We start from the raw sequence: 15,139 nt of genomic DNA, 5'->3' as shown, positions 1-15,139 counted from the left end.
CTTACCTGGATAGTCATTTTCTAGAATCACCCCAAGGTGACTATTGGTGGCTGATTACCCGAAACACACAGCGTGTAACTATTACCACAAACCCCTTAACCGGGGCTACCTATAAGCACAATATGCCGACAATAGACACCTATCCAGACTACACAATAATTAGATTACACAACAATCAGGTTACACAACAATCAGATTACACACAATTACACACAGCGATCAGATTACACACACAGCGATTACATTACACTCGGCAATCAGATTACACAGCACCTAGCCATAGGACAATTCTGTTCGACCCATTTTTCAAAAAAACAAATTGTTTAGTTTCAATAGGTGTGTCCCTTACCTGAGGAGCTACTTTCTTGGCCTTTCCTAATCAACGACGGTCCGACTCCCCTCGAACTGAGCCTTCTTCCTACGTAGGCGTTGAACCTTTGCTGCGTTTAATCCTCTTGAGGTCGGTTCTGGCAACGACGATGGCGTTCCCTCGCGGCGACGATATGGGTGCTGGGCGGGGGTTTTTTAATGTGGGAAGGGGCGCAGAGCGATGTGGAAAACAATTGGTTGCGGGACCGTGAGCGTTGAGTGGCAGCGACTTAAGGAAGAAAAGTGAAAAAGAGAGAAGGAAGGGCCACGGGCGGCAGTAGAAAGAAGGAAGAGCGGCGAGCTGCGGCTGGCTAAGGGTTTGACTGCCATGCTGAACCCTAGAGCTTATTTTTTATAACTCTTACAATATTCCATCCAAAAAGAAACTTTCGTCCTCGAAAGCTTCACTTAAATACATAAGGCTTGCGCTACTTACTTTCCGCTCTGAAGAGCTCAGGGTACTTGCTCATCATTTCGTCTTCTCGTTCCCAAGTGGCTTCTTCCAGCTGGTGATTCCGCCATAATACCTTGACCAACGCGATCTCTCGATACGTGTAGGGTTTTCATTTCTCTATCCACAATTTGCACTGGTTCTTCCTCATAGTTCAAACCCATCCAACCGTAGAGGTTTGAAATCTGTCATATGCGATGGGTCAGATATGTATAGTCGCAACATCGATACATGGAACACATTGTGGACTCCTGAGAGTACAGGTGGTAGGGCCAACCGGTAAGCTACTTGTCCCACTCGCTCCAAGATCTCAAATGGTCCAATGAAGCGTGGGCTTAACTTTCCTTTGCGCCCGGACCTAAGAACGCCTTTCATGGGAGCCACCTTAAGGAATACTTTGTCTCCCACCTCAAACTCTAAATCCCTTCGTCTCACATTGGCATAACTCTTTTGCCTGCTTTGGGCCTTATGCATTCTAGTCCTTATTTTCTGGATAGCCTCATTAGTTGCTTGCACTAAGTCGGGGCCCAACAACTTGCGTTCTCCCACTTCATCCCAATACACTGGGGATCGACACTTCTTCCCGTATAAGACCTTAAAAGGTGTCATACCCAACGTCGCTTGATAACTGTTATTATAGATGCAAGTGTGTGTCCCAGCTACCGGAAAAGTCCAACATACAGGCCAGTAACATGTCCTCCAGAATTTAGTTTAAGCGTTCAGTTTGCCCATTCGTCTGTGGGTGGAATGCTGTACTAAACTCTAGCCGTGTACCCAACGCTTTTTGAAGGCTTTTCCAAAACTTTGATGTGAAATAGGGATCCCTATCTGACACAATGGATACTAGTACCCCGTGCAATCTTGTTACTTCCTTCAAGTACAACTGAGCTCATTTATCCACGGAATAAGTGGACTTCCCTAGCAGGAAGTGAGCTGAGTTTGTGAGCCTATCAACCACAACCCATATAGCTGTGTAGCCTCTGGCCGTCCTCAGTAATCACACGATAAAGCCCATGGCGATGTTCTCCCACTTCCATTCAGATATGCTAAGTAGTTGTAATAGCCCCGCCGACTTCTGCCTTAGGGCTTTGACTTGTTGACAAACCAAACACTTGCTCACGAACTCGACCACATCACGTTTCATATTCTGCCACCAATAATGTCATTTCAAATTCTGATACATCTTGGTACTGCCAGGATGTAGGGCGAATGGTGAGTGGTGAGCCTCGGTTAGGATTTCTACCTTCAGTTCTTCTTCATTTGGCACACATAACTGCCCATGGTACAAGAGCCCCCCATCGACTGTCAATGAAAACTCCTCTGTCTGATTGACATCTATCAAACGTCTTTTTCCAACCAAATTTGGATCACCATGTTGTTTATCAATAAGACGTTGCCTCAAGGTCGGTTGTATCGTCAACTGGGCCAATTGAGCAGACGTATGTGCTGATTTTTTGCTCAACGCATCAGCTACCACATTCGCCTTTCTCGGGTGATAGAGTATCTCCACGTAATAGTCTTTAACCAACTCCAACCACTTGCGTTGTCTCATGTTTAACTCCTTCTGAGTAAAAAAGTATTTAAGACTCTTATGGTTAGTGAAAATTTGGGTCCTTTCTCCATAAAGGTAGTGTCTCTAAATCTTTAGTGCAAATACCACTGCTGTGAGTTCTAGGTCGTGGGTGAGATAGTTTCACTTGTATTCTTTTAGTTGCGGGAAGCATAGGCGATAACCTTCCCATGTTGCATGAGGACACACCCTAACCCCCTTTTTGAAGCGTCACAGTATACTACAAAGCCTCCATCTCCTAACGGCACAGTAAGTATCGGGGCTATTACTAACCTCTGTTTAAGTTCCTGGAAACTATCCTCGCACTGATCATTCCAGGTGAACGACTTTCCTTTCTTGGTCAACTCAGTGAGGGGGGTGGCGATCTTGGAGAAATCCTGCACAACCCGCCGATAATACCCTGCTAGACCAAGAAAACTTCGTACCTCAGTCACTGTGGTCGGGCGAGGCCAATTCGTCACCGCTTCAATCTTTGCTGGGTCTACGGTGATTCGCATTCGTGAAACTACATGCCCAAGAAATCCCACCTGTTCTGCCCATAATTCACACTTGGAGAACTTTGCAAACAACTTGTTCGTTCTCAGAGTGGTCAACACTTTCCTGAGATGTTCCTTGTGTTGTTCCCTAGTCTTGGAATACACAATGATATCATCGATGAAGACGAGCACGAAGTTGTCTAAGAATTCTCTGAACACTATGTTCATCAACCCCATAAATGATGCTGGAGCGTTGGTCAAGCAAAACGACATTACCCTAAACTCGTAATGTCCATACCTTGTGCGAAAGGCTGTCTTTGAGATATCACTCTCTTTAATCCTCAACTGATGGTAGCCTAACCATAAGTCAGTCTTTGAGAACACAACTGCTCCTTGCAACTGATCGAACAGGTCATCGATCCGGGGTAAAGGATACTTGTTTTTAATTGTCACTTTGTTAAGTTCCCGATAGTCCATGCATAAGCGCATAGAGCTGTCCTTCTTCTTCACAAATATCACTGGGACTCCCCAAAGAGATACTTGGTCGTATAAAGCCTTTGTTTAGTAGCTCTGGAAGGTGCAACTTTAGTTCTCTCAGTTCAGTAGGGGCCATTCTGTATGGGGCTCTTGATATAGGGGTTGTTACTGGCTCAAGTACAATTTTGAATTCCACCTCACGCTACGGGGGTAGGCTTGGGAGATCTTCTGGGAACACGTCGACAAATCCTCTCACTACTGGCACTGAGTTAATGCTCGCCTCGGTTCGCCCTAATTCCACCACATGAGCTAATATCCCCCAAGCACCCTAGGATAACATCTTCCTTACTTTTAATGCCGAGACTATCCTCGAGACCGTTCCCATCCTTGTCCCCTTGAACTTGAAGCTTGGCTGACTAGGAGGTCTGAACACAACCTCCTTGTTAAAGCAATCGATGGATGCATGGTTTTTAGCTAACCACTCCATCCCTAAGATCACATCCATTGTGTGGTTTGACACACACAACTAACAATCCTTTACCCTCTCGAAGGCTTCCATACTTACCCCTACCGGGGTACCCACAGACAACCCGTACCCTAGCGGTTTAACTTCTACTCTTGCGTATTTTACGAGATTGGTGGAGATAAAAGAGTGGGTTGACCCTGAATCACATAAGACCCATGTGTAGTATCCAAGAATAGAGAGCGTACCTGTGACTGCAGTGTTGGAGTTTTCTGCCTCCTGGCGAGTGGTAGCATACATTCGCCCTTGTTGCGGAGCTAGCCTCGGGTTTGAGGTCGGTTGGTTACCAGGGGGTCTATTGGTACTAGTTGCTCTCTCTTGGGTGCAATGCGCGACAACGTGGCCTTCTTGGTGACAGTTGAAACATACCCTATTCTCTTAAACCTGCACTTTCCTGGGTGACGTCTCCCACAGTTTGTGCAACGTGGTCTGTCACGTGGCGTGTTCTGTGGGCGAGCCTCTGGTTGCCTGCGCTCTTGGTTTAAATTTGTCTTGGCCTGGTGCCAAGGTACCTTTGAGGAGGTAGGTGACGTCTGCTCTCTCTTTCTCTTCTGGTCAATTGACGTGTGTAAGTGGGTTTGGGTGTCTTCTGTTGGATATTCTCTATCGTCGAGCGTCTCGACAAGTCGGAGTGCTGTTGCATAGTCAGGTGGAAGGTGAGTTGACACTGCTCCTCGGACATCGTGCCGCAAACCCATAACAAAACATTCTACTTTCAGCTCTTCTGTTGAGACTATTGGGGCGAAACGGGACAGACGGGTGAACTCTCGTTCATACTCCTCTACTGACCTGTTTTCCTGCTCTATGCTTAGAAATTCACGTTGCTTCTTATATTGCACCACTGGTTTGAAGTATTTTCGGAGAAATGCTGTTCTAAACTGCCTCCAGGTGATGTCATCCTCGTCTGCAACAATCGCCCGGGAGGCTAATTGCCACCACAGTTTAGCATCTTCGCGTAACAGGTAGGTCATGCAACTCAATCTATGTTCCTCCGGACCCTTCATGCTTGGAAAAATTTCATCAATAGCCGACAACCATAAATCGTAAGGAACTCCCTTATTGGGCCGATGGCATTATGTAGACTGCTTTTTTAAAATTTTTAAAGGGGTACCCCACACTTGATTTCTAATAAATGATCGTTTTGCATGGTTTTCATTCTTTTCCAAATAAATCACATTATTTTTCGTAACGGCCCTGACCGCTACTTATATGATAAGTCGGGTCGTTATAGTATGATGTTTCGGCGATGTCATGGCTACGCCTGGTAGACATGAAATGCCTCAAAATGTGCTATAAGGGGATACATCTAGTTGTCAACTTCTCCCTACCCGATAAGTTATATGCAGTAAGCCGTTGTTGTTGTCTTTTTGCTTACGTTCCCATATAACACCAATCTCTCTCTCTCTCTCGCTTTCAAAACTCTTTTTCTAAAGCCTCTCTCCCTCCCTTTTTAAAATCTTCTCTTGAAATCGAGACCCGAGGTTTGTATTCATGTTGCCTAACCGCAGGCAACGTACTTCGAAGTAGGTTTAACCCACTCAGTGCTGAGAGTGGGTGCCGCACAATCGCCAAATTCGCTGCCTAGAAACCGCAATCCAAAGTGATATCTCAATTCTCCGTTTCCTTCCGCCCCTTTCGACTCTTTGTCTCCACTAACCTCAAGCTTCGAGCCTCAGCAGTAAGAATCCTCAAACTTTTCCCCTAATCGATCAGAGGGCGCTTGTGGGTCTCAATCGCGACTGTCTTTTGCTGCCTGCGGTTTTCGACGGTGGCAGGGCACAGTGCCACTTGCCCACGCTTTCTTTTTATTTATTTATTTTATTATTATTATTATTTATTTTTATATTTTATCCGATGGGTATTACAGGAACGATATGGGGAAGTATCGAGGAACACCTAGCCAAAGACCCCGCTGCTCAGGCCATCATGCAGCTAGCCAGAGAGGGGAAGACTTGCCAATTTTGGGTCGAAGACAATTTACTCTTCACCAAAGGAAATCGTCTTTACATCCCCGTTCGGGGAACTTGAGGAGACTTCTACTAAAAGAATGTCACGACACACCATGGGTAGGCCACAACGGGTGAAAAAGAACCTATCCCCTCCTAAAAAGGGGTACTATTGGCCGAACCTCCGCGACAATGTGATACAATTTACAAAGGCCTGTCTTATCTGCCAACAAGACAAGGTTGAGAGAAACAAAATTGCGGGACTACTAGAACCACTACCGATGCCGTCTCGACCATGAGAAAGTGTTTCTCTGGATTTCATCACACACCTCCCCAAAGTAGGAGGAATAGAGTCGATCTTGGTCATCATCGACAGATTCTCTAAATATGTCACATTTATCCCAACCCGCAAGTCATGCTTGGCTATTGGGGTATTCCCACCAGCATTGTCAGCGATTGCAATCCGAGATTCACAAGGACCTTCTAGACTGAATTGTTCAAACTATTGGGGTCGAGCCTAAATGTCTCTTCGAGTTATCACCCCCAAACTGATGGACAAATAGAAAGGTTCAACAGTATGCTTGAGGAGTTCTTACGTCACTTTATCAATGCGCGACAAAAGAATTGGGTTCAGATGCTCGATGTTGCTCAGCTTAGCTTCAATTGGCAACAAAGCTCGTTGACAGGGAAAACCCCTTTTGAAATAGTATGCGGCAGACAACCACTCATGCCCCATGTCATTGACCATCCTTATGGTGGGAGAAGCCCTCAAGCGTACAACTTCACCAAAGAGTGGAAGCAGACCTCCAAAATAGCACGAGCACGAGCGTACTTAGAGAAAGTCTACAGAAGAATGAAGAAGTGGGCAGACCGCAAACGAAGAGCATTAGAGTTCCAAGATGGTGACTAAATAATGATCAAGCTGAGATCAGAACAATTTAGATTCCGGGGGAATCGGGACAAGCGACTAGTGCGAAAATATGAGGGACCAATTGAGGTCATTAAGAAAGTCGGAAGGACTTCATATCGTCTCCAACTACCTACATGGATGAGAATTCACCCTGTCATCCATGTATGCAACCTCAAATCATACCATCCAAACGACGACGACCAGCAGCGCAACCAAGTGACACGACCATCAATAACGATGAAGGACTCGAGTAAGAAGGAAGTAGAAGAGATCTTGGCTGAGCGAACCCGTCGCATTGGCAAACCTACGTGTAACTTACAGGAATTTTTAGTCAAGTGGAAAGGACTTCCAGAAGAAGAAATCAGCTGGGAATGTGCCGACGACCTGTAGACAACCGCATCGCAGAATTCAAAGAAATGAGACGGTTGACAGGGACGTCAACCAACTAAGTGAGGGAGGATGTCACGATCATGCTTGTCCAAGGCATGTCGCCCATGGCCGCATGCCCGTGACACGCCGAAACCCTTGCCTTGTACTACTTTATTGCTTTCTTTAACCGCTTTCATGTTGTATTGCTTCTTTCTTATTTTCTCTAAGAATATGACGTTTCGGCGATGTCATGGCTACGTCTGGTAGACATGAAATGCCTCAAAATCTACTATAGGGGGATACAACTAGTTGTCAACTTCTCTCTACCCGATAAGTTATATGCAGTAAGCCGTTGTTGTTGCCTTTTTGCTTGCGTTCCCATATAACACCAATCTCTCTCTTACTTCTAAACTCTTTTTCTAAAACCTCTCTCCCTCTCTTTCTAAAATCTTCTCTTGAAATCGAGACCCGAGGTTTGTATTCACGTTGCCTGACCGTAGGCAACGTACTTCGAAGTAGGCTTAACCCACTCAGTGCTGAGAGTGGGTGCCGCACAATCGCCAAATCCGCTGCCTAGAAACCGCGATTGTGACACTGGGCTCTCAAGGGGGTGGATTATGAGATCCCACATTAGGTTGGAGAGAATAACGAAACATTTCTTACAAGGGTGTAGAAACTTCTCCCTAATAGACACGTTTTAAAATCATGAGGCTGATGACAACACGTAAGGGATCAAATCGAGCAATATTTATTAGCGGTGGGCTTGAGCTGCTACACGTATGATCCCCGTTAAACACAGACAGTCATATTGGCTTATGGATAGCGGATGTGATTCCCATTATTAATTTTTCTAAATGGTGTATCAATATCAATACCAGCCTTAATATTTCCATTATCATACAAATGTACCATAAAGAGTAATAGTTTACTAAATTCATTTTAATTTTAGTTAGGTACTTTTTTTGTTCCAATATTTTAACAAAATTTTTAATTAAAAAAATAATTTTGAAATATTTATAAAAATTAAATAATGGAGTTAATTGTAGTAGTTATGCTAATATTTGATTTAAATTGATATTTATTTTTTACGATTAAAAATATAATGGCGCCACAAATGAATTTAATGTAATTGTAAATTGAAATTCGACTTTTTACCAAAATTTGTGCCTTCCCGCTGCCCGGATCAAGGAATTTCCCGTTGCCCGCCAACATTAAAAAGAATAAAACACAAATTTACATTTCCAAAGCACAATCCCGAGAGGTTTCACGCGGATCGATCTTCACAACCGTCGATCTACAAAAGATCCAACGGGCGAAAGTATTCCCAGCTTAGCTCTAAAATTTGGCCTCGAATTTGCACTCCCATAAATACCCGGAATCGGTACCATTCATACATCATATTCAAAACTTCTAACCAACTCAATTCTGTTCGTTCTCGAAAGTTCTCTGTGAAAATGTCTGGACGTGGTAAGGGAGGCAAGGGATTGGGAAAGGGAGGAGCAAAGCGTCACAGGAAGGTTTTGAGAGATAATATCCAGGGCATTACTAAGCCTGCAATTCGCCGTTTGGCTCGTAGAGGAGGCGTCAAGCGTATCAGTGGATTGATCTATGAAGAAACCAGAGGTGTTTTGAAGATCTTCTTGGAGAATGTGATTCGTGATGCTGTGACCTACACCGAGCACGCCAGGAGGAAGACGGTGACCGCCATGGATGTGGTTTATGCCTTGAAAAGGCAAGGAAGGACTTTATATGGTTTTGGAGGTTAGATTTAGGGTTTAATTTGTAGAATGACTGTAGATCATTTCTTTTGATCTAGTATCTCGTAGGCGCACTTATAGGTTTTTCTGTAATTTAATTCCTCATTAGTCGGGAAGCAATGAAATGTTTACTCTATTGAAGAGATGTTCTATAAAACTTCGATTTGGCTTCATCCATTTCCTCATTTTATTGACATTTAGCTCATTTCTTCGAATTAACGCTTTCTAGTTTACGATCTAACTTCCTTGAATTTCGTGGAATGCTCGTATCCGTATGCAGATTCCGGATATGCATCATATGTAATCCGTTTCGTCATTAATTTTACCTATTAGTTTAAGTGGAAGTTGAATATCTTTTGAAGCATTGGTTGAATTGAACATCTATTCGTCTGATCCAATGTTGTAAGCTTCAAATTTCCTCATCCTTTCTCTGAATGATTGTTTTTATGCTCAGAACCTTTAACTTTTAACCAGTTTATGTTTATGAAAGATTCATAGAAAAGCAGTTTAGGTGAAAAGCCATATTAGGGTGCCTGCCGTCTTTAAAGCTCTCCCGGGACTGTCTTTTTCGTTGTTTGAAGATAATTTCCTATGGTAAAGCTGCCCTGCATGCTGCTGTGCTTTTCATGGAGAAGTTTGAAAGCTCAGTTACCAGGTAACTTCTATATATTTATGCACGGATGGATTTCATTGTTGTTTGTTTCTATGGTGCGTTTGAGTAGTCTCCTTATTTGTGAAATCATGAAAGATTCTGATTTTGTTTCTTGTTTTCTAGCTTTTTACAGTCTAGTGTTCATGACCCGTTAAGTTTAGCTACCGCTATGGTGTGTCATATGCTGCCTGTAAATCAAAACAACGATTGTAATTCAAGTTTTACATGCCTGTCTGATTTGCCTTCTTCCTAACAGAGCATTTCATAACAGAGTATTTCCTCAAGGTTTTGAAATCCTCTGTTAGGAGGGGTTTCCAAATACTTATAACTCTTCCTTGGGGGCCAACGTCTTCACTAGCACAGCACCCAGCCCAGTGTCTTGACTCTAATACTATTTATAATAGTCTAAGCTCACCGCTAATAGATGTTATTCTCTTTAGGTTTTTCCTTTTAAGCTTCTAGTCAAAGTTTTAAAACGTGTTTGTTAGAGAGAAGTTTTCACACCTTTATGAGTAATGTTTTGTTTTCCTCTCCAATTGGGATCTCACGAACACATTAGAGTTCGGGCATTTTTTTTCAGTAAATTTTTGTTATATTGTATGCTGGGAATAGACATGAATTCATGATTCAAACCCTTTTCAGGTTCTTTATAACTATTCAAAATCCACTAGCTTTTTACCTTCTTAGGGTTGAAAATTTGAGGTAATTTTCTCCCAGTTCTCACCGTCCTGTCATCCTTTTTCTGTCTTGTTTTTCTATGTCAAAACACTCAACCCCACTACTATGCATCTTGGAATATGCTTCCTGCTTTCCTTGACTCTGCCTTGCGTCCTTCAACCCTTTGGCATGACCGAGGAACCATAAGGATTCCCACCGTTCTCGTACGCAAAGATTAGGTCGATAAGCAGATTGTTATACCGAAAATTCATAAGTGAATGTGATTGGCAAGTCACAACTCGAAGTTGAAATTGAGTATGAAATAACAAGGCTCTCAAGACTCACCATTATTTTCATTCAAATGGATACTCATTGATGGTGTGACCCGGACGAGCATCAAAGTGGATGAGTATAGTGGCAACAGCACGCATGCAAATGGTAGCTTTTGGGAGTTCCTTCACTAAGTTTGGCCTACTACAAAGTGATATGAAGTGGACGAGCAACGACGGAGTAAGGTCAGGCAACAATAACTGGTGTGTAATCGTGTCGAGGAGGAAGAAGAAAAGAACAAATAAGAGAGGTGGCAACAATTGGAGTGCATGGGGCTACATACTTGTAAGAGTGGTAGCGGAGCTCAACTATATTATATGTATGTATATGTATATATTTCTCTCTTGGTATCACAATTTTCATAATGTGATTTTGATATGATTGATGTATACTGTGCTCTTTCGAAATCGATGAAATGATTATGCAATATTTACTCCCACCCATAAGTAAGTTTACATGTTTATACCATAAAGCTCAAGAAGAATTAAGAGTTACACGTCTCCCCTTATAATATATTTTGAACCAACTTTTGGCATGCATATAAATTAGAATTGGTGATGAATTATATGCCTTTGGCATGCACATACATTAAAACTGGTGATGAACTATGTGCTCACGTTTGGATGATGAAAGTTACACATCGGCTAATTTAAGGAATGATCATGAGTTTATAATCAAAGAATACTCTCTCCATTGGTGTGAGAACTTTTGGGAAATCCCAGATCAAAACCATGAGAACTTATACTCAAAGTGAACAATATCATATCATTGTGGAGAGTTGTGTTTCATCCAACATGGTATCAGAGTCATGCCCTAAACTTAGTCGTGTCAATAGATTGATAAATTCTCAAACGTTGAACAAAGGACTCCAAAAGAAAAAGGAGTCGAGCCTCAATTAAGGAGGAATAATGCTTAAAGTGGACAATATCCATACCATTGTGGAGAGTCGTGCTTCATCAAACGTGGTATAAGAGTCATGCCCTAAACTTAGTTGTGCTAATAGATTGGTAAAGAAAAAGGAGTCGAACCTCGATTAAGGGGAAATACTCTCTCCATTTGCCATTTGAGTTGAATAAACTTTTTTTAGTGTGACATATCATCCAATAATAAATTAATTTAATTACTTTATATAGCTCTCTAATTAATTAATTTTTAAATAATTTTACAAAACCACCTTAGAATTATTTTGGTGTTTTAAAATTCACAACAAAAAGAAACGGAGCGCATAAGTTTTGGGTATTTCCCGGCAATTACAAATTTCTCTTCTACCCGCCAAAAATCACATTTCAAATTCCAAATCCGCGGAAGCTTCACGTGGATCGACCTTTCTAGCCGTCGATTAACAAACGATCCAACGAACAAAATAATTCCGCGCTCAACTTGCACTCGTATAAATACTCCCCACCCATTCTTCTTCGTTCATTACGATCAAATTTAAATTTCCCAATCAATCCTCTTCTTCAGTTCTCTCCGAAAATGTCTGGACGTGGTAAGGGAGGCAAGGGTTTGGGAAAGGGAGGAGCAAAGCGACACAGGAAGGTCTTGAGAGATAATATCCAGGGGATTACTAAGCCTGCAATTCGTCGTTTGGCTCGTAGAGGAGGCGTCAAGCGTATCAGTGGATTGATCTATGAAGAAACCAGAGGTGTTTTGAAGATCTTCTTGGAGAATGTGATTCGCGATGCTGTGACCTACACCGAGCACGCTAGGAGGAAAACGGTGACCGCCATGGATGTGGTTTATGCTTTGAAGAGGCAGGGAAGGACTCTGTACGGTTTTGGAGGCTAGGTTTATAGATCTTGGATATTGAACTGGTTTCTCTCTGTCTCTGTTGCTATACATTTTGCCAACTTTGCTCTCTAATTTTCCGATTTTGAAATGAAGAATTGTGCTTACTGTTTCCATGATCTTTGTTTCTCTTTTGCAACATAGATCGATTTGTTCTTTTCTGAATCTGTAGGCTACTTGGTTTAGAAATTTCCAAATACCGAGTTTCGAATGGAGGTAGAACTTTTATGAGAAATTGTTGAGGATTGTTAGAGCTTTTATGAATTAGATATTCGTATACGACTAAATGTGAATTAACCGATACATCAATCAGTTTAAGTAAATTAGATATTCGTATCTTATACATCAACGACTAAATGTGCAACACTGTGTTCAGTATACGACCAGACCGATCACTCTGTTTTTATGACCTTCCATTGTAAGCCACTCTGTTTTCCGACTTCAGCCAGAGATGTCAATGGTCTTGATTCCCGGCTTCTTCACTTCAATCTTAGGCATCGTCACCGTCAGCACCCCATTCTCCATGCCGGCCTTTACCTCATCCACTTTTGCGTTCTCCGGTAGCCTGAATCTCCTTATGAACTTCCCACTGCTTCGTTCAATTCTATGCCATTTTTCGTTCTTCTCCTCCTCTTCTTTCCTTCTCTCTCCGCTGATCTGCAGAACTCCGCCCTCTTCAACTTCGACTTTGACCTCTTCTTTTTTGATCCCGGGAAGATCCGCCTTGAAGATGTGGGCTTCTGGTGTCTCCTTCCAGTCGATGTGGGTGTTGGCGAAAGCAGAGGTCTCACCAGCAGCAGAGGAAGGCACATTGGCCAATGAGCTTGAAAATGGTAAGCCTTCGAAAGGGTCCCAAACGTTAAAGGAGAAGGGATCGAAGGCGTTGCTCCGGCGGCCACCGAAAATGGTTGGAATCAGCGACATGGTTGTTGGGGAATTAGTAGATAGAATTGCTAAAACTGATATTGAAGATTGATAGAATTGGAGTTTTGTTTGCTTTGCTGTGGTTTGTCGATGCTCTTCCACCGCTGGGATCAAAGGCATTTAAATAGGAAGCAACAGAATATGCCAGTGGTTTCGGGGGCTTTTCTAGTATCTTCTACCACCTTCTCCACGGATTTCGACCCAATCCATAGTTTTATTGGGCCTAAACTATGGCCTTCTTTGGACCAACTACACATTAATTTCGATCCAATCCAGTCTTATTGGGCCTCAACTATAGGCTTCGATGGACCAACTCTGCACACTAATTTCGATCCAATCCATACTATTATTGGGCCTCAGCTATGGGCTTCTTTGGACTAACTACACTAATTTCGATCCAATCCATTCTTATTGGGCCTCAATTATGGGCTTCTTTGGACCAACCCTACACACTAATTTCGATCCAATCCATTCTTATTGGGCCTCAACTATGGGCTTCTTTGGACCAACTGCGTGGACCAGGCCTAACACCACCGCCCGACTCCAGCCAATTCGACCCATTTAAAGTATTTTTTTATTGAATCGAAATCAAATAGACAAGTTGGAAGTTAGGCCATAGAAATGGCACAATTGATTATCGCTGTCAGCACCATGCAATCACATGTGCCTTCACACCAGTGGGGCTCTCGACAAGTTTCGCTGTTCTTAATTAGATAAACCTTTAATGGGCCCACATAATTACTATCCAATTTGATATTTTAATTAATGATTGGAACAAAACAAAACCCATCTTCAATAATATATAGAACACAATAAATAAGAAATTTTGAAAAAATTAGATTGTCAAATGACTTTATTATAACCAGCTACCATAATGGAGGAAATTAATGCCACAACACCACTTAACATACCTCTTAACATATCCATAAATCACACACTACAAATTGTGAACCAACTAACAAATTACAAAACTTACTTAGATCCAGATACATTCAATATTAACAATACTAAGGCATCACCAATGCAGGCACAAGCTTGAGGTAAGACACTTCCTGTCAATCAATAGATGAAGAAGCTGAAATCCAAACTTCACAGCCGGCCACTTTTGGGTTCTAAATGCAGTGATGTTAAAAAATCCACGCTCAGGTACCAGTATCATCAATAAATAACACACCGCAACACAATCCACAGGGCACGTTGGTTTTAACTTAAAAAAAAACAAATGAAAATATGGGTATTTAAATGTTGCCAAGAGATGAAGTTTCTACCGCGCTCATTGATCATCCGCCAAAATCTCATAATGCCATCAATCAATCATCTTAGGAGAGAAGATCATATGCTAGCACTAGGCAGAAATTCAAGAAAGAAGAAAAAGAAAAGAACTTGGAGCTGTCCTCAACAGTGATGGTATGGTACCTCAAATATGCCTGCCTGCTCTCATGTATTCACGGCTCTGCGGATTTTCACCATGAGCACAGCAGTAGTATACCACCACGTTGCAGGAGTTCGACCAACAATTACTTATGATAAAGATATCACCTGTTAAGCAGGTCTTTTTACGATAAAATGCAGGCAGAGATGAAGATTCCGTAGTCCAAAAAGGCAACAAAATCATCTTGGTAGTTTCTTAGAATAATTTGACTCAGAGTAGGATCCCATAGCATGCTATGAAGTGTGTTCATCTTTTAGTCATTACCCAACACTTGACAAGTTCAATACTTCATGCCTACATATTAGTTTTGTGGAGTTGAAGTTCCCTGAAAAAACATTAAAAAGGGAAATTGTAAATTTGTTAGATACAATGGAGAAAGAAAGATAATCAACTGACAAGAATATAGATTTAGATATCTACCTCAATAAGGAACTGCAACTCATTTGTTGTGCAATCTGGGAGTGGTATTTTATCAAACCAACATCATCCTCGCAGATGTGATCGGGCA

At 42.2% G+C, this 15,139-nt stretch overlaps 3 protein-coding genes and 1 pseudogene across 3 annotated transcripts; 2 read left to right on the top strand and 2 right to left on the bottom strand.

Annotated features, from left to right (window-relative positions):
* Positions 1–249: 249 nt before the first annotated feature.
* Positions 250–1,398, bottom strand: LOC147792681 (uncharacterized; annotated as a pseudogene).
* A 7,079-nt stretch (positions 1,399–8,477) lies between these two features.
* On the top strand, positions 8,478–9,021 carry LOC111794519 (histone H4). Its single transcript, XM_023676563.2, has one exon. It carries the CDS (start codon positions 8,546–8,548, stop codon positions 8,855–8,857), a length of 312 nt encoding a protein of 103 aa, XP_023532331.1. The 5' UTR covers positions 8,478–8,545; the 3' UTR covers positions 8,858–9,021.
* A 2,878-nt stretch (positions 9,022–11,899) lies between these two features.
* Positions 11,900–12,394, top strand: LOC111794521 (histone H4). The gene has a single exon (XM_023676565.2). It carries the CDS (start codon positions 11,964–11,966, stop codon positions 12,273–12,275), a length of 312 nt encoding a protein of 103 aa, XP_023532333.1. The 5' UTR covers positions 11,900–11,963; the 3' UTR covers positions 12,276–12,394.
* A 136-nt stretch (positions 12,395–12,530) lies between these two features.
* On the bottom strand, positions 12,531–14,930 carry LOC111794498 (17.8 kDa class I heat shock protein-like). Its single transcript, XM_087123907.1, has 2 exons — positions 13,683–14,930; positions 12,531–13,554 (listed from the first exon to the last, which is right to left on the bottom strand). Exon 2 carries the CDS (start codon positions 13,317–13,319, stop codon positions 12,717–12,719), a length of 603 nt encoding a protein of 200 aa, XP_086980033.1. The 5' UTR covers positions 13,320–13,554; positions 13,683–14,930; the 3' UTR covers positions 12,531–12,716.
* Between the last annotated feature and the right edge of the window lie 209 nt (positions 14,931–15,139).

The sequence above is a fragment of the Cucurbita pepo genome, chromosome 5 (assembly GCF_057944985.1).
Source record: "Cucurbita pepo subsp. pepo isolate OVF chromosome 5, ASM5794498v1, whole genome shotgun sequence".
NCBI classification, from domain to species: Eukaryota; Viridiplantae; Streptophyta; class Magnoliopsida; order Cucurbitales; family Cucurbitaceae; genus Cucurbita; species Cucurbita pepo.
The sequence above is the reverse complement of the archived record's forward strand: the minus strand, read 5'-3'. Positions and strand labels throughout refer to the sequence as shown.